This window comes from Pygocentrus nattereri, chromosome 12 (assembly GCF_015220715.1).
Source record: "Pygocentrus nattereri isolate fPygNat1 chromosome 12, fPygNat1.pri, whole genome shotgun sequence".
Classification (NCBI taxonomy): domain Eukaryota; kingdom Metazoa; phylum Chordata; class Actinopteri; order Characiformes; family Serrasalmidae; genus Pygocentrus; species Pygocentrus nattereri.
This window is the reverse complement of record NC_051222.1, coordinates 3,810,861-3,833,728: the sequence shown is the minus strand read 5'-3', so window position 1 is coordinate 3,833,728 and position 22,868 is coordinate 3,810,861. Positions and strand designations below refer to the sequence as shown.

Sequence of the window (22,868 nt, the reverse complement as noted above, 5' to 3'; positions counted from 1 at the left end):
CTTTATTAATTTTGTTTATAGGGCACTGAAGGTCAAATGTACAAACAAGAGATTCACAGTGCAGAATGCGCTGTGATGGAACCACATCAGCTGCCCACAATGCGCCCAAAATTAGCACTGGGTTTTTACGAACACTGCAGGTTATTGTGCAAATTCCATGTAGCCACACCCACAAACCCCTTTTAAAAGGCATAGTGAAATAATGGAGCCATCAACAAATCAGAGACAAAAGAGAAACTGAACATTTGGTGATGAGACAGTGGTGTTAAAATAATGTTCTTTCCCACAAAACATTTTACAATTATATGTAAAAGCACCCGTGATGTGAAAACAGATTTTAAGAAGCACAGACATTGTGTGCATACTGTATAATGAAATATGCATCTGGGGGCTGTTTCATGAATTTTGCTGCTTGCGAGCAGAGATCTGCTAGATGTGATGATTATCATATGAGGTCTTAGTGTGGGCTGTCACCATAGGGCCCTAACATGGGGCCCCACATGTGCCCTCAGTTTCACGACTGACAGGGCCCCTACTTCAGGAATCCACAGTAAGCCCTCATATGAGAAAAACCCACATGAAGCCCTCATATGGCATGTGCAAGGCCCCATGTTAGTGCTCCATGCTGGGCAGTCTGCAGTGGGCCCCCTATTTCACATTATATGTAGGGCCCCCCACACTTTTATATGGGCTAAATGTGGATTTGGCTGCAATGAGGCCATTAGCACTTTGTCAGTATATATAAATATTACAATTTTTTGTTTCATCTTAAGTTGCATGAAAGGCACAATTTAAAGGCTAATCCTTATCATATTATTGATATGTTATGTATATAAAATTGAGACCAAAATGGCAAAACATTACGCTTCTAATGGTCTTAACAAACAGATTATTAGGATGGGCACAGGAGTCAGATGAACGCAGATAAGAAGACAAACGAGGTTTAATACAGGAGAACGAGTATCAGGGTCAAAAACAGGCACAGGCAACCAAAATCCAAGGGGAAGACAATATCGTGGTCAAAAAACTATCCAAAATGGTAGTGAAGCATGTGATTGTCCATAGTCATGTGATCTCCTGAAGCATTGTGGGACATTGAGTCCGATTCAGTCTGAGGCATGACACATCCATCCATTTTCCAAGCCGCTTCTCCGTCAGGGTCGTGGGGGGGATGCTGGAGCCTATCCTAGTGGTCATCGGGCGGAAGGCAGGATACACCCTGGACAGGCTGGAGAGGCTACTTTTTAGCTCCTTTTAAATCATGATTGTCAGAATGTTTGTGAATCTTCACCCGACACACCAAACAGGCCCAACTGTGAACAAGACACTGCATTTAATCCTGTGCTGGAAAGAAACGTACAATTGAAAAGCTGCAAATACACAAAAAGATCACCAAAGGTGTGATATTCAGCAAAATAATAGACTGAGTAAAAACCTGGAATGATAGACTAAGTACAGTCAATCATTCCAGGATTTTCCTAACAAAAATCAACCAAAATAACAGAATATGAACGAGTTTTTTCAGCAACATGTATACAGACATGACATTCAGAGTCTTTGTAAAACTTCAGCAACAATTTAGTCCCATAATTCCCATCAATGACACTGACTCTGAGCAGTACTGTTAGCAATAGTCTATTACAAACATGTTTTTTTATGCTTTAGCTAAGCCAGGGGTCGGCAACATGCGGCTCTTTTACTGCCCAGTTGTGGCTCCACAACAGCACTAGATTTTTTAGGTAAAATAACATAATTGTCCTTTGCAGTAAAATAAAGCTCTGCTGATCGTTATAACACAAGTTTAACAGTAAATGGTCTTAAACACTGGAGTTAATGTACAACTGCTAATTCACCCTTTAAGATCAGCACAGAATGGGCTGACTTGCATTCATAATCACTCGAGCTGGTTTCCTGATACATTTAATCTGCAACAAGTCGCTTCTTTTTCATCAGCTTCTTGTTCAAATTGTCCTGTTCCACCTTAAATGGTGCAACAGTACATTCAGGTACCTCAGGCACTATTTAAGGTGGAATGGGACAATTTGAATAAGAAGCTGGCGAATGAGAAGCGACTTCAGCATCATAAAAAGTTGAACATTGAGAGATATTTTACAGGAAACCGTTCAACTTTATTGAACGTTTTCTGCTGGAGATGTGAGAAAAGCAGCCATAGCTGCTAAAGCTTAAAGCAGAGCAAAGTAAGTCTGCATTTAGTGTTTAGCCTGTACTAGTACATCAACACACACTGAGACTTATAGCCAAGATGGAAAAATGGACATAAAACTCTCAAGGTGGCTCTCAAGATGTTTGCTTTTTGTTGATGGACAAAAGGGCTTTTTTTTAACATTTCGGTTACCAACCCCTGAGCTAAGCCTGCTAGTAAGGGGTGATCAGCGTGTGACCATTTGCTCGAACTGTCCGGGGCTCAATCAGGGTTCAGTGGTTCAGATTTTGCATGGATTGACTGAAGTCTGTAGCGAAATACAGCTACTAGCTACTTTTCATAAAATGTAGCAGCTACAGCTACTAGCTACAAAAAAATTGTAGTTATCTACAAAACGTAGTGCACTACTTAGCTACTCCCCAATCCGTGGGGTTGGGTGTGGTGTGTGTGGAATTTGTGTAGAGTGTGTGATGTTTGTTTAGAGAGTATATTATGTGTCTTGTATGGTACATCTTTAAATCTGCGTTCATGATCTAAGAGGATGATGATGTAAGAGTGTTCTGGTGGTTGTTTAAGTTGGGTGCACAAACTTTTGCACCCTCTTTATTCCTATCAATAAACTGTATACAAGCAGATCATTCCCAATCAGACTGAACATTGCTGAGTTGGAAAGGCATCGATATCTTGAAAACTGTGAGGTGATTTGGGGACAAAACAGTATGAGGAAGAAGAAAAGTTCACCTCCAAATAGCAGCAGTGTTGTTCATCATCACTAATAAACCTGTTATCATTCATACAGCCTCACTGTTGTTTATATTCCAAAGTAGAACAGTTCTCACTGCATGACTGATCAGATATTCACTGTAATCTTTTACTCTAATACATTTACAGATCTGTGCGTCTGGTTATTTTAGGCCTTGTACAGTTTTTAGTCTGTATCTGGTCTTTCAAACTTCCACTCATGTACTAGAAAGCTACTGGATGTACTAGACCCTTTCAACATGGTCATTGACTCAAACCTCAAATTTGTTCTGTATTAAATTATATGAATATGTTTGTATGGTTTATTCAATGAAAAATTTTTATCTGTTCAAAAATAACAAAAATATTATGTTACTATTTTTACAAACTGCATTATATAATATAATGTTCGTATATTAATATACTATTCTTATATAATACAAAACATAATATAATGTTCTTATCAGACCCCTCATAGGTAAACAGAACCCCTCAGACCCCTCAGTCACAGCCTAGTTAACTCTCTCACCAACACAACTTAGAATGATCCACAAAACACACAAAAACAATAAATCAATAACTGGCTGAATGAAACTTCATCAGTTCATAAACTAGATTACAGATTACAGACCAGAGAAACACTCTCAGATTATCTGATTAGAATAAAGATAACAAAGAAAGAAAGACCTTAATAATGTAGAGACGGGGGGCGCTGGTGAGCAGGCAATGGAGTAGGTTGGCGTTTCTTGAGCTCTGCTGGGAACTTTTAATAAAATATAGCTTGTGGCGTTTTTTTTTTTTAACAAAGCCATAGGTTAGTTGTCCGATTGTATATTTAATTCACCCGTTTGCTTTTCATGTGAATTACGCGAATAAATGGCCAAGAATCTACGTCAATTCACGTACACGGGCAGAAACATTGCTAACAGGCCTAGCGCCTCAGGCGATACCCAAGTGACACCCCGCGTGAAAACTTCGGTGATGGCGGAGATGAAAGCCGAGATTCTTTCTTCTTTGAAGGAAGACATCACCACTTTACTATGGTCTGAGCTGAAAAGTGTACTCGCTGACGAGTTTGCAGGAATGAAGTCTGAGCTTCGTGCCGTTAAGGAAGAAGTGATAGGCAGTGTGGCTGCGCTACGTGCAGACGTGGATAGTGTGAAACAAACCGTGGCTGGAATGGAGCACAGCCTCTCTACATGCTCAGATGATATCACCACTCTGCAAACAACCGTGCACAAGCTTAGCAAAGATGTAGCTGGTTTGCAGGAGAAATGCGTCGACCTGGAAGGGCGAATGAGGAGATCGAACATCCGAATTCTTAATGTGACTGAGGGTCCTGGCTCGAGCTCGCCTGCCGCGGTTTCTAAGTTACTAAAAGAGGCCCTGCGTCTGGAGAAGGAGGTTGTAGTAGACAGGTCGCACCGTGGTCTGCAACTGAGGCAGCAGGGTGGCAAACCCCGCGCTATTGTGGCCCAACTTCACTACTATCAGGACTGTGTGGACATTCTTCGTCGAGCCAGGGAGGCTGGCTCCCTGCAGTATAACGGCACTAAGATTTTCATCTTCCCTGATTATCCACCTAGTGTAGCCCGCGCTAGATCAGCATTCAACGAAGTTAAGAACATCCTCCGTGGGCAGAAAGGTACGTGTTTCGGCATGTTTTACCCAGCTAGGCTCCGCATTACACACAATGGGACTGAGAAAGAGTTCCAAGACCCAGCGGAGGCAATGGCGTATGTCAGGGCCAACATGGCACAGACCGGGTAGATAGCTAGCCACGGCTGAAACCTGACACTCCATTGGTGAGTAACCAAAGGCAAAGGCACACGTTGTGGAACTGACTACTCGGACGCTACAAATTTCACTGAAGTAAAATAAAAAAAAAACATAAAAAAAACGAGTGGACTAATGTTGGAGTTGCTCATAACCGAGTGCTTTGCATAATAAGTTTATTTGATCTATAGGCCACTTTATTGTTATTACTATTATTTTCCTGAAGTACTCAGCGGAGCTGCTTGTATCACTAGTTCTCTCCCGTAAGCACAGTGTGCTTTTCTTGTTGCATAGGGGTTTCAGAGCACCTTGTTATGTTAGGTGACATGGGTTGGGTTTCTACTGCACCATTGATTATTATTTCTGTTTGTTTGAGGTGTGCTGTGTTATTAGAGATATTAGCGGTTTATTTTCTTTGGTATTGCACTGCACTTATAACTAATATATGACTAGCACATGTCTAACGAGTAAAAAGACAGGTTGCCAGGTAAAATTCACAAGCTGGAATGTGAAATCTTTGAATCATCCGGTAAAGCGTAGCAAAGTATTGTCACATTTGAAACAGATTGGGACAGGGATTGCTTTTTTACAAGAAACTCATCTACGGTTGTGTGATCATTCTAGGCTGAGGGGGGGGTGGGTTGGCCAGGTTTATCATTCTAACTTTAATTCTAAGTCAAGGGGAGCTGCAATACTTATTATCAAATCAGTCCCATTTGTTATGTCAAATGTGGAGGCTGACCCACAGACAGGTATATATTAGTAACAGGTAGATTATATAATACTCCAGTGATACTTCTTAATGTGTACGCACCAAATTGGGATGATAGTTCTTTCTTTACAGCTCTTTTTACCCGATTGCCTAATATGGACACACATCATCTTATCATGGGAGGAGACATGAACTGCAACTTTTCATCTTTAGACCGTAGTCCATCCTCACCTTTTTCCCTTTCAAAGTCTGCTCGGCAATCAAAACCTTTTTGGACACTTATAAAATTATTGACATATGGCGTTTCCACAATCCAACTTCCAGGAGTTACTCCTTCTTCTCACAGGTTCATAAAACATACTCCCGAATAGATTATTTTTTTCTAGACAAGCATCTTTTACACCTAGTTACTGGTTGTGAATATCAGGCCATAGTGATATCAGACCATGCCCCAATGGTGATGGATCTAAAAATACCCACAACTCACAATGAGTACCGTCCCTGGCGGCTAAATACACTACTACTGGCTGACAAGGATTTTGTGAAATTTATTTCAAATGAAATTAATTTTTTCTTACAACATAATACAACTCCAGGAATGTCTCCTTCATTGATTTGGGAAGCAATGAAGGCATACTTAAGAGGACAAATAATATCGTACACATCTTTTGTAAGGAAAAATCAAATGAGACGCCTGGAGGAATTAACGAAAGAGATTTTGAAACTAGATGCTATAATGGCCCGATGTCCATCCCCTGAAGTGTATAAAAGGAGATTGTTGACACAAACAGAATATAATCTTCTTTCCACAAAACATGCTGAAAATATGATCAATAAATTACGTTGTAGGACATATGAGCACGGTGAGAAGACAGGGAGGAGCCTTGCTCAGCAGCTACGTCAAAAAATAGCAAATCAAACTATTGCCGAAATAAAGGACGAACAAGGTAACATACATATAGATCATTCACAGATTAATAATTGTTTTTTCAAGTTTTATTTAAAATTATATGCTTCTGAATCGCCTGGAGACGAGCCCTTGTTGAAATTGTTTTTTGATAAAATTAATACACCTATGATTGATGCGGTAGCTTCAAATCAGCTTGATGAACCACTGACTAAGGAGGAGTTCTTGGCAGCAGTAAAATCTTTGCAGAATGGGAAGAGTCCAGGTCCTGATGGATTCCCCAGCAAATTTTTTAGGACGTTTGCTGGGGAGCTGGCTCCGCTTTTGCTGTCTGTATATGAAGAATCATATAACTCTGGCCCATTGCCTCTTACTATGCGTCAGGCGGTAATATCGCTAATTCTTAAGAGAGATAAAAATCCTGTGGAACGTAGTTCTTATCGTCCAATTTCGCTTCTTAATGTAGATTGTAAGTTATTAGCCAAGATTCTTGCTCAAAGATTAGAAAAAATCTTGCCTTCTGTAATATCAGATGATCAAACTGGATTTATTAAACATAGACAATTATTTTTTAATACGCGCAGGTTATTTGATATTCTTTATAGTCCCACCCCACCAGGAGATACAGAAATATTATTATCATTAGACGCCGAGAAAGCATTCGATCGGGTGGAGTGGGACTATCTCCTTTACACAATGAAAAAATTTGGTTTTAGTCAAAAATTTATCAGATGGATTGAGGTTCTTTATGCATCACTTCTGGCAGCAATTCGTACAAATAACACTTTATCCTCCTTTTTTAAGTTAGAGCGAGGTACTAGACAAGGATGTCCCCTCTCGCCCCTCCTCTTCTCACTGGTCATAGAACCGTTAGCTATATTACTACGCAGCGAGGATATGATTAAGGGGATACATAGAGGAGGTTTAGAGCATAAGGTTTCTTTATACGCGGACGATATGCTTTTATATATATCTGATCCAATGTCTAGTTTACCAGAATTACTTAATGCATTAAATAGTTTCAGTAAAATATCAGGATATAAAATAAATTTTGAAAAGAGTGAACTCATGCCCATAAGTAATGTAAATAAGGCAGCCATACTAAATCAGTTCCCATTTAAAATAAACACTAATAAGTTTAAATATTTAGGAATATGGGTGACACATAAGTTTAGAGATCTCTATAATGCCAATTTCCCCCCCCTCATAACTAGTATGAAACAAGATTTTGAACGGTGGAACCTAATCCCTTTATCCTTGCGAGGTAGGGTAAATATAATCAAAATGAACGTGGCACCAAAATTTTTATTTTTATTTCAAAATATTCCAATATTTTTAACAAAATCTTTTTTTAGACATATCAATAAGTTGGTTGTCGAGTTCATCTGGCACAATAAACGACCCAGAGCACGCTTGAGTATTCTACAAAAACATCGAACACAAGGGGGTTTATCTTTGCCAAATTTTTTGTATTACTATTGGGCCTGTAATGCACGGATTCTATTATATTGGATTAGTACCACAAATGAACAGAGTGACCCTAAGTGGGTGCAATTGGAAAGGAATTCATGTAGTCCTGTCTCACTGCAGGCATTGATTTGCTCAATTATCCCGATGCCTGAGCCACTATCCAACTATACATCTAATCCGATTGTGAAAGATTCCATAAAAATCTGGATACAGTTTAGAAATACATTCTCACTTAAAAATCCCTCCAGTTTAGCACCTATAATTGGTAATAATATGTTTACTCCCTCAGTAACTGATACAGCTTTCATTAAATGGAGGGATATGGGCTTTCATAGAATAAAAGATCTTTTCATTGCTAACAGTTTTGGAACATTTGAACAGCTGAGCAGAATTGGGAATATCCCACATTCACACTTTTTTAGGTATTTACAACTTCGTAGTTTTATTTCATCACATTACCCTGAATTCCCCACCTTGCCATCAAAAAATCTTCTAGATATCATTTTAGAATCTGCAAACTCACCAAGAATTGGTACAATATATGCTTTAATTAATTCAGAAGAATCTGGATCTCTACTTTCACTGAAACAACAATGGGAAGAGGAGTTAGACATACAAATATCTGAAAAAATATGGGAGGACGCTTTGAATAGAATTCACTCCTCATCAATATGTTTGAGACACACTGTGATGCAGTTTAAGGTTGTTCATCGTTTACATTGGTCTAAAGTAAAGCTGAAAAAATTCATACCAGATATTGACCCTATGTGTGAAAAATGTAAAACGGATCTAGCCACCCTTTCACATATGTATTGGTCTTGTTCTAAACTAATGACATTTTGGCATTCAATATTTTCCTTCCTTTCAAATGTTTTAGAAGCTTTTATTCCACCTTCACCATTCGGGGCTATATTTGGGGTGATATCTCAAGATATTTGTATAGGCAAACCAACAAAAACCGTGATAGCTTTCACAACCTTGTTAGCAAGACGATTGATATTGCTCAAATGGAAAGACACACACCCGCCTACTTTTAACCACTGGATTACGGATTTAATGTTTTTCTTGAATCTCGAAAAAATCCGCTGCACAATAAGAGGGGATAGTTCAAAATTTTATGCTATCTGGCAGCCTGTCATTACATATGTGGAACAAATGGACTCTGTGGATATTGATGCATAAGACTGTACCACTGTTTGTTATTACCGCTACTTTTTTTTCTTTTTTTTTTTTTTCTCTTTTTGGATTGTTACAGCCACCTTTTACCATTTTGTATTTGTTCATATATGCATTTATTTTTAAAAGAGAATTTATAGGTGCAGTAGGGAGTGGGAGGGTTTGGGGTTATTTTATTTTATTTCTTTAATGTAATAACTCATTCAAAATAATAAAAAGACCTTTGACAAAAAAAAAAAAAAAATGTAGAGACTCAGAGATCATAATGTAGAAAAATGGCTCCATGAGAAACACTGGAGTCCAGAGTAGATCGACTCTGTAATCAGAGCAGCTCAGAACAGAAACACACACCACTTTCTCACCTCATGCAGCAAAAATAAAGATCCCAGAGAAGATTAGTACAGTTCAGTTTCAACTATATTTAAATGGGTATATTAATATAATAATGTGTGTGTGTGTGTGTGTGTGTGTGTGTGTGTGTGTGTGTGTCCAGATTGGAACATAGAGGTGAAAACAGAATCAGAGCAGGACTGAAGAAATGTAAGTACATACACTCAAACACACACACACACACACACACACACACACACACACACACACACACAGACACACACACACACACACACTCGCACACTCGCACGCACACACACTTGTTTCTGTGAAAATCGTGATATAATCCTACAACACTGGAACTCCTTTCTGAGAGATCTGGAGATGAAAACAGGTCTGTGTTACAGAAAGTTCATATATTAAGTTCATCAGTTGATATTTTATTATCTACCGTCTTTAAGACGTCTGAACTTTCACAGTCCAGTCAGGACATTTTCCAGTTTAAATATCAGGAGATAAAAACACACGATGCTCCTGTTCAGACCACACGGTAAGGACATGATAAACTGACCACACACACCGTTCTGACCATTAAATCAAGGACAGGAACAGAAAAACTCCAGTACTTAAATAATAATCAGGTGTATGAATGATGCGCCGTGACGCTGCGTAACAAGGCGTTATAGAGAGTGAATAAGGGATTTATCAGGTCTCTGAAAGTTTCACTGTAATCAGTGACTTCCTCTGATGTTAAGATATTCTTAATCGGATTCATTTTAAAATTAATTACCTTTCTTTATAAAGACACTCATGTTGGATCAAAGGATCAGCTCTGTCCCCCTTTTCTGTTCACAGACTTGAGGTTTTAAAATGTAAAACATCAGTGAGGAGTTGGCTGGTATGTTTAGCCAGTAGTTTACACCATAAAATCATTATGTTACACATAGAGCAACATAATAAACGGTGAACAGTGAAACGGGACCACCATAGATTGATCAGTCATTATAGATGATTATTCATAGATTGATCATCATAATCGATCATTCTCAGCACAGCCGTGACACTGAAGTGGTTGTGTGTTGCTGAATGTGTGTAAAGGCTGGACGATACAATGATAGAATGATAGAGCGATAAATTACATCATGATGTGGTTTTCAATCAGTGCTTCCAGTAAATTGAACAAGTGCATGTATTAGGAATCTGTATTCTGACTAATTTGATATGGGAGTAACAGTTAATAATACACTGTTAACCACAGAGAAGGAAATCACAATAATAATGAAATAAAAGTAATAAACAGACATCAACTGAAATTAATGTAGGACTGTATGATTACTTATTAGGTGACAGCGCTGGACTGTATGATTACTTATTAGGGGACAGCGCTGGACTGTATGATTACTTATTAGGTGGCAGCAATGGACTGTATGATTACTTATTAGGTGACAGCGCTGGACTGTATGCTTACTTATTAGGTGACAGCACTGGACTGTATGCTTACTTATTAGGTGACAGCACTGGACTGTATGATTACTTATTAGGTGACAGCGCTGGACTGTATGCTTACTCATTAGGTGACAGCGCTGGACTGTATGATTACTTATTAGGTGACAGTGCTGTACTGTATGATTACTCATTAGGTGACAGCGCTGGACTGTATGATTACTTATTAGGTGACAGCGCTGGACTGTATGCTTACTTATTAGGTGACAGCGCTGGACTGTATGATTACTTATTAGGTGAAAGCGATGGACTGTATGATTACTTATTAGGTGACAGCGCTGGACTGTATGAATACTTATTCATTTATTATAACAGGTGACCTGTTTTTTTTTTATGCCTGTTTACTTGGAGCTGTACATGCAAATTAATCATTACAATAAATGTAAGATTATGTGTTTGTGGAGTGATTTAATTCTTAATCCCACTACTTTTGGAAAAAACATTACATGTACGCAACTATAATAATAATATAAATCGGATAACAGTGTAGTTGTGCATTGCTTTAGTAATGCGCAACTATAATAACTAAAACAATGCACCCACTCTGGCCAGTGGCTCACAACACACTAAATTTAATTTAAATCTCAATTTAAATTAATAAAAAACTGAATAATTAAAGTGCTAAGAGAACAGCAGCTGGCCCAGGGTGTACGCTGTAGTCAGTCTGGGGTACTAAGGTCAGCGCTGTAAACTGGACGCTACAGTTGGTGCTGACTTTGCTGATTCTCCAGGCTACTTGGATCAACGTAGTCGAGACTGAACCTGCAGTTCCAACAACACGGAACGCTGGCACCAAGACACCCATCGACTTAGCCTAGCAGCAATGAACCAAAACCTGCCACCAGGACCCCAAGGTGTTTGTATATATGCCTGCTCCCATCCTAATTACTGACGTAGCCCACATAGAAAAACACAAACAGAAGGTGCTCCACTACACAGGCTCCATATACGGTATATCAACACCACTGACTGACCACAAACGATGGTGACCAGAAACGAGACTAACTAAATGAACTGTATGATAAAAATCACTGGCTAGATATTTTAATTAGCTGGTCTTAACTGCCTGTTTTTAGCAGCTAACTCAACGTTACTGGTCTGTTACAGCAAAATATATTTGGGCAAATCACAAATCTAGAATTATTACAGTTCAAATGGTTTAATTAGATTAATTTAGTAAGAATATTGCTGCTGTTCTCTGCTGCTCCGGGTGGTCTTATCTGAGCTTTTAGCATGAAGCAATGTAGCTCACAGATCGCTGGAACCAGTTAGAACCAGTCAGAAGATCCAGTGCATTAACAGGTAGTTTATCAGGGGAGAAAACAGGGATAAAAAACAGGAATTGTGGAAAAATACATCAGATTCCACAAATAAATAAATAAATACACAGTGCAGATTCTGCATTAATTAGAAATGAAACCTCATTAAGAGCTCATGTTTAATTTAATAACGATAAAGCAGGCTATTATTATCTGTGTGAACTCCAAATTGGCTGTGTCCCAATACGAATAAGCCCCCTGAGAGAATCCGTCAGCAGCTGATCTACAGTCCGGCTGGTTTCTATGGAGCATCAACATGGATCATTTCAGCTGACAGACACTGCACTGGACATTTAGCTCCAACACGATTCACTTTAATTAGGATGTTTTAAAGGCGTCATTAAAATGGAAACGACTACAAATAAACAGATTTTAGCCGGTATAGATCATCTTGGTACGTGATGGATCGAATGAGGTATTTGATTGATTATTGATTATTTCATGTATTTTTATCTGTCAGCGCTGCTGATGGAATTGAATTAACCCGTGCAGTGGTGCAACATCTGCGTTTTACATAATGTGAAAACTCCAGTCTTTTGTCTCACAGTGCTGTGAAAAAGTATTTGCCCCTCACTCGATTTCTTCTATTTTTGTTAATTTGTCTCATTTAAATGTTTCAGGTAATCCAACTAGTTTTAATAATGATAAAGACACACAAGTAAACACAAAATGCAGCTGTGATGTTCAAATGGGAGCTCCTCAGCCTGCAGGTTGGGGTTTAGATCATCCTGTCAGTCAATATTTATCCCATCTTTCTCCTGTTAGTGCTGAAAACCTACTCAGATGAGGGCTGGTGGGACATTTACACATATATCTTTGTGATATTGACTCCTGTGTGAAAGAGGCTCTTTTCCACACCCCCCACCAAACTGTCATCATAATGGCTTTGGGGCGTATTTAAGGAATACTGCACATAATCTTCACATTTCTGCATTACTGTCAACACCAGGTTCCTCCTCAGAATCTCTACAGTGACACAAATCTGTTAATATTACATTAAAACATGTTTCTTTCAATGTGCTCGAAGCCTTGATCCAGTTAAGCACGGGCAACAGACTACTGGTCAATTTACTGCTTTATCATCATCATCGTCAGTCACCCTGGACACACAGTAAAATCCACCTTCTGCATCACCAGATCTCCAGTTTTCAGTTGTTTGATATGATTACAGAGTTGATTTCTATAGAGACAGTGAGACCATAAATAACGATAAAGTAACAGAGAATAATAAATAATGATAAAGTAACAGTGAAGAATAAACAATGATAAAGTAACAGTGAATAATAAATAACGATAAAGTAACAGGAAATAATAAATAACACCTTTGTTTGAGCTGCTTTCAGTGTAGACAGTGTCCTGAAGTTCAGTCGCTACAAATCAAACCCTGTTCTTATAAAGCAGCTTTAAGTCAGGTGTAGAAAACATCCCCCTCACGACAGCCTCAGTCCTACACAGTAGGAACCAACACTGAGCTTTATCTACTTCATCTACTGTCACAATAATTACTGAGTCTGTCTACAGAAAAACTCTGAATACGTCACTCAAACACAAACTCCTCACCCACTGATCATATGTAGGTCATGCAGAGCGCAGTTTAAACACAATGAATATCAAGTGATATCTGAATAACCCTCAAAGTGTTACGAGCACTGTAATAATCACAGTATTAGTGCTTCAGGACACGGCACTGATTTCTGTACCAAATCCTCACAAACCAAACCCTGTTCTTATAAAGCAGCCTGGAGTCGCCTGTACAAAAACATCCCCCTCACAACAGCCTCAGTCCTACACAGCAGGACTCAGTACTGAGCTTTATCTAATTAGGAACAGACTTCAAAGGGTCAAATATTTATTTACCGGGATGTCGGTCTCCAGATGGTCATGACATGTGACGTTTCTTAAAGAAACTGTAGTTCTCCTTTGATTCACGTCTTCATTTATCTAGAGTGATAAAAGAAATAAATCAGTGTATAGAGAACATCAACATTAGTCCTGTAGAAAATATTAAATAAAGTCTTAAATTCAACCAGGCAATGATCAGCTAAGCTAGCAGATCACTGACTGACTACAAATAAAGTCTAAACAGTGCCACGTTCAGCTCTTATAAACCCAACCATGTTCTCATAAACTGGACATTAGTCACATCTACTGAACAGATACAGGTGTTTTTTACCATTTACTACAATTTATTCATTGTTTTTAAATTGGGATCTGGACTGTCGTGGTCCAAGTGCCCAGTGAAACTGAAAGAAAAGAACAGAATCTTTATTAATCTACTTTATAAAATCTGAGAGCTCAGTTTCCCCACAGTGTTTGAAATCTCGCTCCCCAAAAGAGTCTGAATCTCCTCCTGTGATCTGCGTCCTTCATACTCCAGAATAAAACTTCCTTTCTCCATATTTACTTTTGTAAATACACCTCAGCCTAAAAGACGTCAGAGAAAAAGATAAATGAAATGAAAATAAGGCGACGTTTTCTCAAACAGATTCTCTGAACATTTATTCTCACCTCATTCTACTGTTGGTTAATCAACTCTAACCTTCATCTTAATTACTAAACCATTTAAACCCCCTTTGAGATCAACTGGTCAAATATCATCCACAGTAAAAGGTGTTCCACTGTTACTGAGACTCTTACAGCTCAATTAAACATTTAGAAAGACCTTCAGACACATTCTCACCTTTGAACTCATCTATGTGTCTTTCTTCCATTGTGCTGTTCAGTTACACTACAGACCGGTTTCTTTGGGTCGAGTCTCCTCCGTATTTCAGTTGTGCTGCTGTAACAGGAAAAATACGTCAGAATAAATGAGACAAATCAAGCCTTTAAATCAGTTTTACACATAGTTTAACAGTGACGGTGCTGAACTCCTATGAAGCCTCTGAGTTAAGCTGCTCCACCTCAGTGGTGTTTATCTGATCAAACCAATTCATTTATTATTATTAGTTACAGACGGAATGAAGCTGGTGTTCATATTAAAATCTACAAGGTGTGTAAAACGTCACACGACTAAAAGAACCAAACACTGTTTTAATGCCACCGTTGATTTTTGTAGTATAAATGTTACCGAATGTAATTAAAACATCACTTTATTAAAACGTCAGTCTAGACCTCACATATAGATCATGAACAGGTGTTACTCTAAACGCTGCCCTGGTCAATGTTTTAAATCTGCAGAGCACCTTTAGGCCTTCAGCTGTTCAGCTCAGCTTTATTTACTCGTAGAGTGAGTGAACTAGTCTTAGTCCAGCTCTGCTAACTGTGGAAACGCCACACCAGCGTTTCTAATTATGAGCCCACCTGTATAGTTTAAGGAAGGCAGCACAAAACACAAACACACAAGAACCGTAACCTGAGCGTAGAGTCCAGCCACATTTATAAGCTCTGCACATCCAGCCGTCCAGCTGTGTGGAGTATAAACTGTGAGTGATGAGAGAAACATGCTGTTTCAGGCTTTTATCACCTTCTGAAGATTCACCCAGCTTATAAACCACTATTACTGTGTCTAAATGGCTGCTAACATTAGCTGTTAGCTCATCTCAGGTCACCGTCTCAGGACGCCACCGATCAGCCGCAGGACAAAGACACACACACACACACACACACACAGGTTTTAAGTCTTTATGAGGACATTCCGTATCAAACCAGTTGGAACGTGTTTACAGGGACCACCTTTCCCTTTGCTCTAAAGAGAAGCTGGAAATGTTTAAAAATATCGCTTCAGATTCTTCTAGACCAACTTAAACTCTGGACACGTCAACCTGACCTGACGCTGGTATTTAGGGACATGTTGAAAATTTCCCGCCTGCAGTAAGAATGTGGTTCATAAGGTCGTACCTGCTCCACCAGGACGTTGATTTAACAGTACAGGAATGAGGTCATTACGCTGTGTTAGAAGGACAAAGATGGTTTACTGGCACTTTATACACAAACACAGACATGACTGTTTGGTCCGATGCCAGGATGTGCTGATTAAACAAAACACTGTATTGGGCTTCATTCAAAAAGCAGTAAAGACTGAAACACATCTGTCTCAGCAACGTTCCAGAAACAGGAATAAAATCCAGAATGCGGTTCCAACCGTGATCTGATTGGCTGCATCAGACGCTGTTCTTGTGGTTGTAGTTGGTCTTTCTCATTTGCTCTCTGTAAATATATGATCATGAGGATCAATGTGGAAGTTTCAGAAAAAGACTAGAAATAAAAACATCAGTTAATCTTGTTTTCATTCAGTGAATGTTCATCTTTTAACTCCCTGCATCTCCATATTAAAGCTCCTTATAGCAGATAAACACAGATGGGTTTTCCTGCCACTGTGGGGGTTTTCATTATGGGCTAACAGGGTCATCGGTCATCAGGTCTCCAGAGAGACTCGTCTTCCAGAGCATCGTCAACACTGAAACACAGAAATAAAGCAGATCAGAAACTTTTAGTTCTAGAACCACAAAAACAACAGAGAACCGTTTAAAATGAGCACATCAGCCTGTCCTCACACATTACACTGACCGGACGCTTCATTAAGTCCACTTGCTTGTTTCTAAACTCACTGTCCACTTTATCAGCTCCACTGACCACACAGTTTCTCTCTGTAGTTCTACAGTTACAGACTGCAGTCCATCTGTTCCTCTGATACTTTGTTACCCTGAGTGCAGAAACTAGGAGGTGGACTGAATGAAGTGGCTGCCCAGTGTCCAGCTAAATGAGAGAGTAATATCATTCATACTGAAAACCTTTCCACTGTAATGAAACTCAGACATGACCACTTTCAGGGCATCAGGACACGTTTTGTGTCTCCTTTCAGGTTCATGTTCAGTTCTTAGTTTCCTCTGTGGTCCAGAAGAAAACCTCCCTTATCAGAATGGACACGGCTGAATACGCCACAGCATATGAGAGAAAACAGAGAACATGCTGACCACATCAGACCACATTAACCTCAAACACATCAATAAACACAGCCAATTAAATATGAATATTAAACGACCTTTTTCTGGATTTCTATATTTCAACCAGATTCAGACAAACACCATAAACCATTCACATCAGCTGAGAGGTCAGGGCCGGCGCTGGGGGGGGCTGAGGGGGGCATTGCCCCCCAAATTGTGTCTTTGCCCCCCCCCCCCCAAGCACAATGCAAGCAATGGCTATTTTTAAAATTATCTCTGAACCAATCACAAAATGCATTTTGCTTTACAGCGTGAAGATATTTCCTTGCTTATTCCTGATTGGCTCTTTGAGTCATATAAAAATCGGCAGACTGCCTCAAACAGTTCAGTTGGGCAGTATATGTTCTGTTAGTGTGAGCGAGAGGCAGGTATACTGGTAAACACTCTTCTGAGTTTAAACTGACTTCCACATGGTAATATTTGCTTAACTGTGGTTTTTCGTTGCTTTAATGTTACTTACCTCTTACATAGGTGTTGCTTAAATTATTTTATTAGCCGTTAGCGGTTAGGCTAACTTGGTTCTCCTAACACAGGCTTAAGTTTATTGATGTCTTTCTGTGCATTTTTCATTTAATAAATACACATTGTAGAAACACTTACAATGCATCGTTTTTTGATCTTAAAAAAAAAATCAACTGACCGTGTGAGTGTCACACCCGAGGGCTCCTCCACACCATGTCAAACACCACCAGCGTTAGCTGACTGTGCTCTTTCCCCCGCGCAAGCCGTTGCGGCTCATGGTTTAAACGCTTCCTCGCCATCACAGCCAGTATTAAATGCTTTTCCGAAGCGAACTTTTGGCCACACAGCACGGGCTTTTAATCCGAGCTGGTATCGATCCAGGCCATGGCTTGAGTATTCTGTAAGAACTGATGAATGCTTTTGCTTTCCGTGTTGTATATATGAGGGTAAAAATGATAGAGATTTAGCATTCACAAAGCATGGCTATACAAACTGGAAAATTGCTTAGTGCAGAATGAAGATGTCATTTTTAAAGTTCTGTCTGATGTGTCTGAAGATTCTGATGCACCTGTGGATTTATGCACAGAGGCATCAGGGCTCTTAGTGCAGATGAGAAAACATAATTTCTTTGAAATTGGAAAGTTCCTTTTAAAAGTTCTTGCCATTTTGAAGCCGGCCAATTCAATCTTGCAAGCCAATTCTGTAGACCTGTGTAAGGCTGGGGAGGTCATCTGTGCATCTCTGAGTGCTTTAAAAGATCTACGTACTGATGAATCCCTGAATGATCTGGCTATGTCAGAGAGTCCACCTTCAAAGCGGAAAAGGACTATGAACACACAGTTGACTGACAGCGTGGTGTCATACACCAAATCAATCTTTGAGGAGGTCGCTTCTGGAAATTTTAGACAGAGCCATTGCTGAAATGGAAAACAGATTTTGTAAAAGAAATCTGGATTTGATGACAGCTGTTAATGGTCTCCTCCCTCACGATGGCTCTTTTCTTGATCTGGCCATATTAGAGCCCCTACAGCAACTTTATAGGTACTGACACAAACATCCTGAGAAATGAAATAAACGTGGCAAAGCCTATGTTGCAGAATAAATTCTTGACAAGGTCAGCAAACCTTTCAACAGTGTGCAATCATCTTCAGGCCTATAAAGAAGCGTTTCCTGTCCTGCATTCTCTTTATGTTACCGCACTGGTGATGGGTTTATCCTCAGCATCATGTGAAAGCTCATTCTCTACACTGTCAAGAGTTCTTACTCCCTTTCGTCGCACAATGCTGCATGACAGAAAAAGAAATGTAGTGATTCTGGGCCATGAAAAGTCAATAACCAATAGGCTTGATATGGAAGAGTTTGTCAGATTATTTGCTAAAAGAATCAGAAGACTGCTTCTGTAAATTCTTAGTTCTGAGTTCATTTTAGAATACAGGCTCAGCTAAAGGTTTTAGATAACTGTATCCACAGTGTGCATATAGAGATTTCATTTTTTGTATATAGTTTGTTTGGTTACGTTATTTTTAACTTGGCATTATTTTTACATGACCTTCTCGTTGCAAGGCAGGAGTGTTACTGCCACAATATATAGGTTTATAGTTGTGTTCAATGAAAATATGATTACTGTTGTTCATTTGCACTTATAGTCTTTACATAATTTGTTATACTGTGCATAAATACTGCATTGTACCAGTACGTTTCATAACATCAATAAAAACTTCAATACTTTACCAGATTTTTTACCATTAAAGTGCAGTAGATAAGAAAATTTTCCTTATTTTATGTACTTTCATATTTTTTTCTTTTTCAAAATAGAAATGTGACGAATACCCCCCCCCCCTTTTTTTTACAGAATTTGTATTCTTTTGTTTTCTTTATATTTTAATTTCCCAATAATCTAAATATTCTCACTCATTCCTATTTCCACGTTTGAGTATTCTCAGTCTGTGTGTAGGTACATTTGTCAGCTTTGACTTAAATTTGTATTAAAGCCTTTCAAGAAATAGAGTTGTTCTATTAGTAATGGCAATTTAATTAAGGGGGCGTATTAAAATGAAATACAATTAGATAATCTTTTTTCTCCATTTACATAATCAACATGTATTTTTTAATCATTGGGTTTTAAGTTTAAGTTCGAAAACATGCATTTTTATTTCTTTACCTCATACATCACTTTAAGCCAGTATCAATAGCTTGGCTGTCATCATTCATGCACAAATCAAGCCTTGAATATATTTCTGGCTTCAAAAACATGACAATCAACATGTCCCCTCATTAGGTTTTACTGGCCCCCCCCAAGCAAAGCAGTCCAGAACCGGGGCTGTGAGAGGTCCTTACAAAACTACACAAACCAACACCCGCGCTCTTACACACACTCACACACACACACTCTCCAACAGACCCACACACACACTCTCTCTCGCACGCGCACGCGAACACACAAACACTCTCCCTCGTGAACACACACACACATTCTCTCACACGCGCACGCGAACACACACTTTCCCTCGCGAATACACACACACACACTCTCTCCCTCTCTCTCTCTCTCTCTCTCTCTCTCTCTAATGTCTCTTCCTGTGTGCAGATTCCTGTGACTTCACTCTGGATCCAAACACAGTGAACAGAGAGCTCACTCTGTCTTACGGGAACAGGAAGGTGGAGTGTGTGAAATCTCACTCGTATCCTGATCATCCAGAGAGATTTGATTACTGGCCTCAGGTTCTGTGTAGAGAGAGTCTGACTGGACGCTGTTACTGGGAGGCTGAGAGGAGCGGGAGGGTTTATATAGCAGTAACATATAAATCAATCGGGAGGAAAGGAGTCAGTGAGGACTGCGGGTTTGGACTGAATGAAAAGTCCTGGATTCTGTTCTGCTCTGATGACAGTTACTCTGTCTGTCACAATAATAACAAGACTGAACTCTCTGGTCGGCCGTCCAGTAAGAGAGTAGGAGTGTATGTGGACTGTCCGGCCGGCTCTCTGTCCTTCTACAGCGTCTCTGATGATCAAACACTGACGCACCTTCACACGTTCAGCACCACATTCACTGAACCGTTCTGCGCTGGGTTTTCAGTCTGGAACGGCTCAGTGTGTTTAAAATAAAATCTCCTCCTGAGTGAAACACAAACCATAAAAATATCAGGTTTCTGTGGTTTTATGTGTAAAACAGTGTAAAGATTCATTTTTACATCATTATCTTGTTTATGTGGCTTATTATTATTATTGTTGTTATTATTATTGTTAGTAATGGTGGTAGTAGCAGTTTAATATTGCCGCTTCCTAATGTGCTGGGATTGTATTCATGGTCTCTGCCTTTGGTTCCCCCCTCCCCCTCCAGGTCACTGCTCTGCTCTGAGGTGTGTGTGTGTGTGTGTGTGTGGTGTTTATCGCCACTGGCCTCCGTTCAACCGTCCTTGCCTGAGCCTCGTGCGCTCCAGCATTCAGGTAAACGTGCAGGTGTGTCTGGAGCGTCGGGAGCTTCATGGCGCTGGTTGTGTCTTCAGTGTGTTGTTTGGTTTCAGTTACTCACCTGCTGGGGCCGACGGCGCTTGGCCAATCAGGAGGCTTCTCTGCGGCGCGTCATTCATTCCGTGAGTATGTCGCGTCTGCTGAAACTCTTGGCTTTGATCCAGCAGCGCTGCAGCTCCTGTTTGTTTATGGTCATCAGTAGGACCAGTGAATATGGTGCCGGCCGACGCGACCGCTGTATAAGCGCAATAAGCAGCCTGTATCCGGGGATAAGCCGCCGTTTCGCCTCACGGAGCCTTGAAAGCGTCGCTGATCGTTTAGCGGTCATTAGGCCGTCGGGCACTCGCATTATTGAGCGGGCGGCTGGTGTTTTAATGTTTGTTCTTTTCGCTGTTCGGTGTGATTTAATGTGTTTGGGGGGACTGGGGCGCCCCTAGTGACCGTTTTAAGAACTAACTGAACATCAGAGCAGCTGTATGTTAGCCTATCACAGCCTAAGCTGCAGCTATCCTGTTAATCTGCTGTGGGTTGCCATCGCCTTGTGTTATCCTCTTTTTCTGGGGGATTTGGCTGCTGAGAAATACTAGTGCGCTTGTTTTGTGCACTTGGTGCATTCAGTGTAACAGCTTTGTGTAGTTCAAGCCATTTTTTGGCGGTGCCTAAGATTAAGCCCAGTAACTCTCTAGCCGAGTGGCACTGCAGCCGTTGTCTCCTGTTCTTTTTCTTTTGGGTGTTGAGTTGGGTTGATTGTACTGTAGGTGCTGAGTGCTCCAGGGGGAGTGGCTTATTTTGTGTTCACTTTACTTTTGGGAGTTTGTGTATTTCGGTTTGCTTCTCTTTGCACGGGTGACTTGTGTTGAGATGTTTGGTGTTGCTGTAGGTGGTCTCCTGGTGAGTCTCTGCCCTACAGGTTTTTTTGTTTGTATTGTATTTTATTGAATCAGCTGGCAGCCAAAAGATTTAATGATATTATTTTTAATAATTGTAGTATTAATAAACTTCCTAGTTTGATCAATCTAGTATTACTTTGTTGTTGCTCTTAATATTAAATGCTTATTTTTGTAGTTGTCGTGTGTGTGTGTGTGTGTGTCTCTATCTATCTATCTAGTTTGATTTAAATTTGATTTTGATTAAATAAACCTTTGTTTGGGAAATCTTAGTCTTACTGTTCCTTTGTGGTGCCCACAAACCTGTGTCCTTCACTTAAAATTCTCTGGGTGCAATTCCCAGAGTGGCGTAGTTGGCTACACTAGTCTTATTTAATTATTTAATCTTATACAACTTATAGTTCCCCATTCGCCACATTACATTTATAATGAAACCGTCTGTATTCGTTTCTGTGCCTTTAAGACTGATATATGTAAATGAGCTGTGTTCTGATTGGCTGTGCTGTGCCTCATTTATAAAGCAGTTCAGTCTGTGTTTCTCTGGTTTGGAGCTTCAGATGAAGACAATGTTCAGAACCAGTGGAAGATCTACAATAAAAAACTGATTAAACTCCCAGAATTATGATCATTTAATAAAATAAAGTGCTGATAAAGTCGCATCTGATTTATTTACAGCTGCACAGACGAAACCGACTGAGCTGAAAGTGAAACTACACACCTTTCAGGGTAAACAGAGGCTAGCAGGTTAGCATAGAGCTAACATGCTATTTCACAGCTAGCAGGTTAGCACAGAGCTAACACACTATTTCACAGCTAGCAGGTTAGCATGGAGCTAACACGCTACTTCACAGCTAGCAGGTTAGCATGGAGCTAACACGCTATTTCACAGGTAGCAGGTTAGCGTGGAGCTAACACACTATGACTAGTGAGTTGTTTCACAGCTAGCGGGTTAATATATACACCGCCCTCCACAATTATTGGCACCCCTCTTTAAGATGTATTAAAAA

General features: G+C 39.8%; 1 protein-coding gene across 2 annotated transcripts in view; it reads left to right on the top strand.

Annotated features, from left to right (window-relative positions):
• The window catches only part of LOC108414403 (ribonuclease inhibitor-like), a 50,678-nt gene extending 28,207 nt beyond the window's left edge, over positions 1 to 22,471 (top strand). Inside the window, exons 13-14 of one of the 2 annotated variants that reach the window (XM_037543599.1) lie at positions 9,440 to 9,486; positions 20,091 to 22,471. In XM_037543599.1, the coding sequence (XP_037399496.1) occupies positions 9,440 to 9,486; positions 20,091 to 20,608 (565 nt within the window). In that variant the 3' untranslated portion in view covers positions 20,609 to 22,471. Of the gene's footprint in view, positions 1 to 21; positions 1,949 to 9,439; positions 9,487 to 20,090 lie in introns of those variants that run through there. The other variant, XM_037543600.1, reaches the window with a different exon arrangement.
• The last annotated feature ends 397 nt before the right edge of the window (positions 22,472 to 22,868 follow it).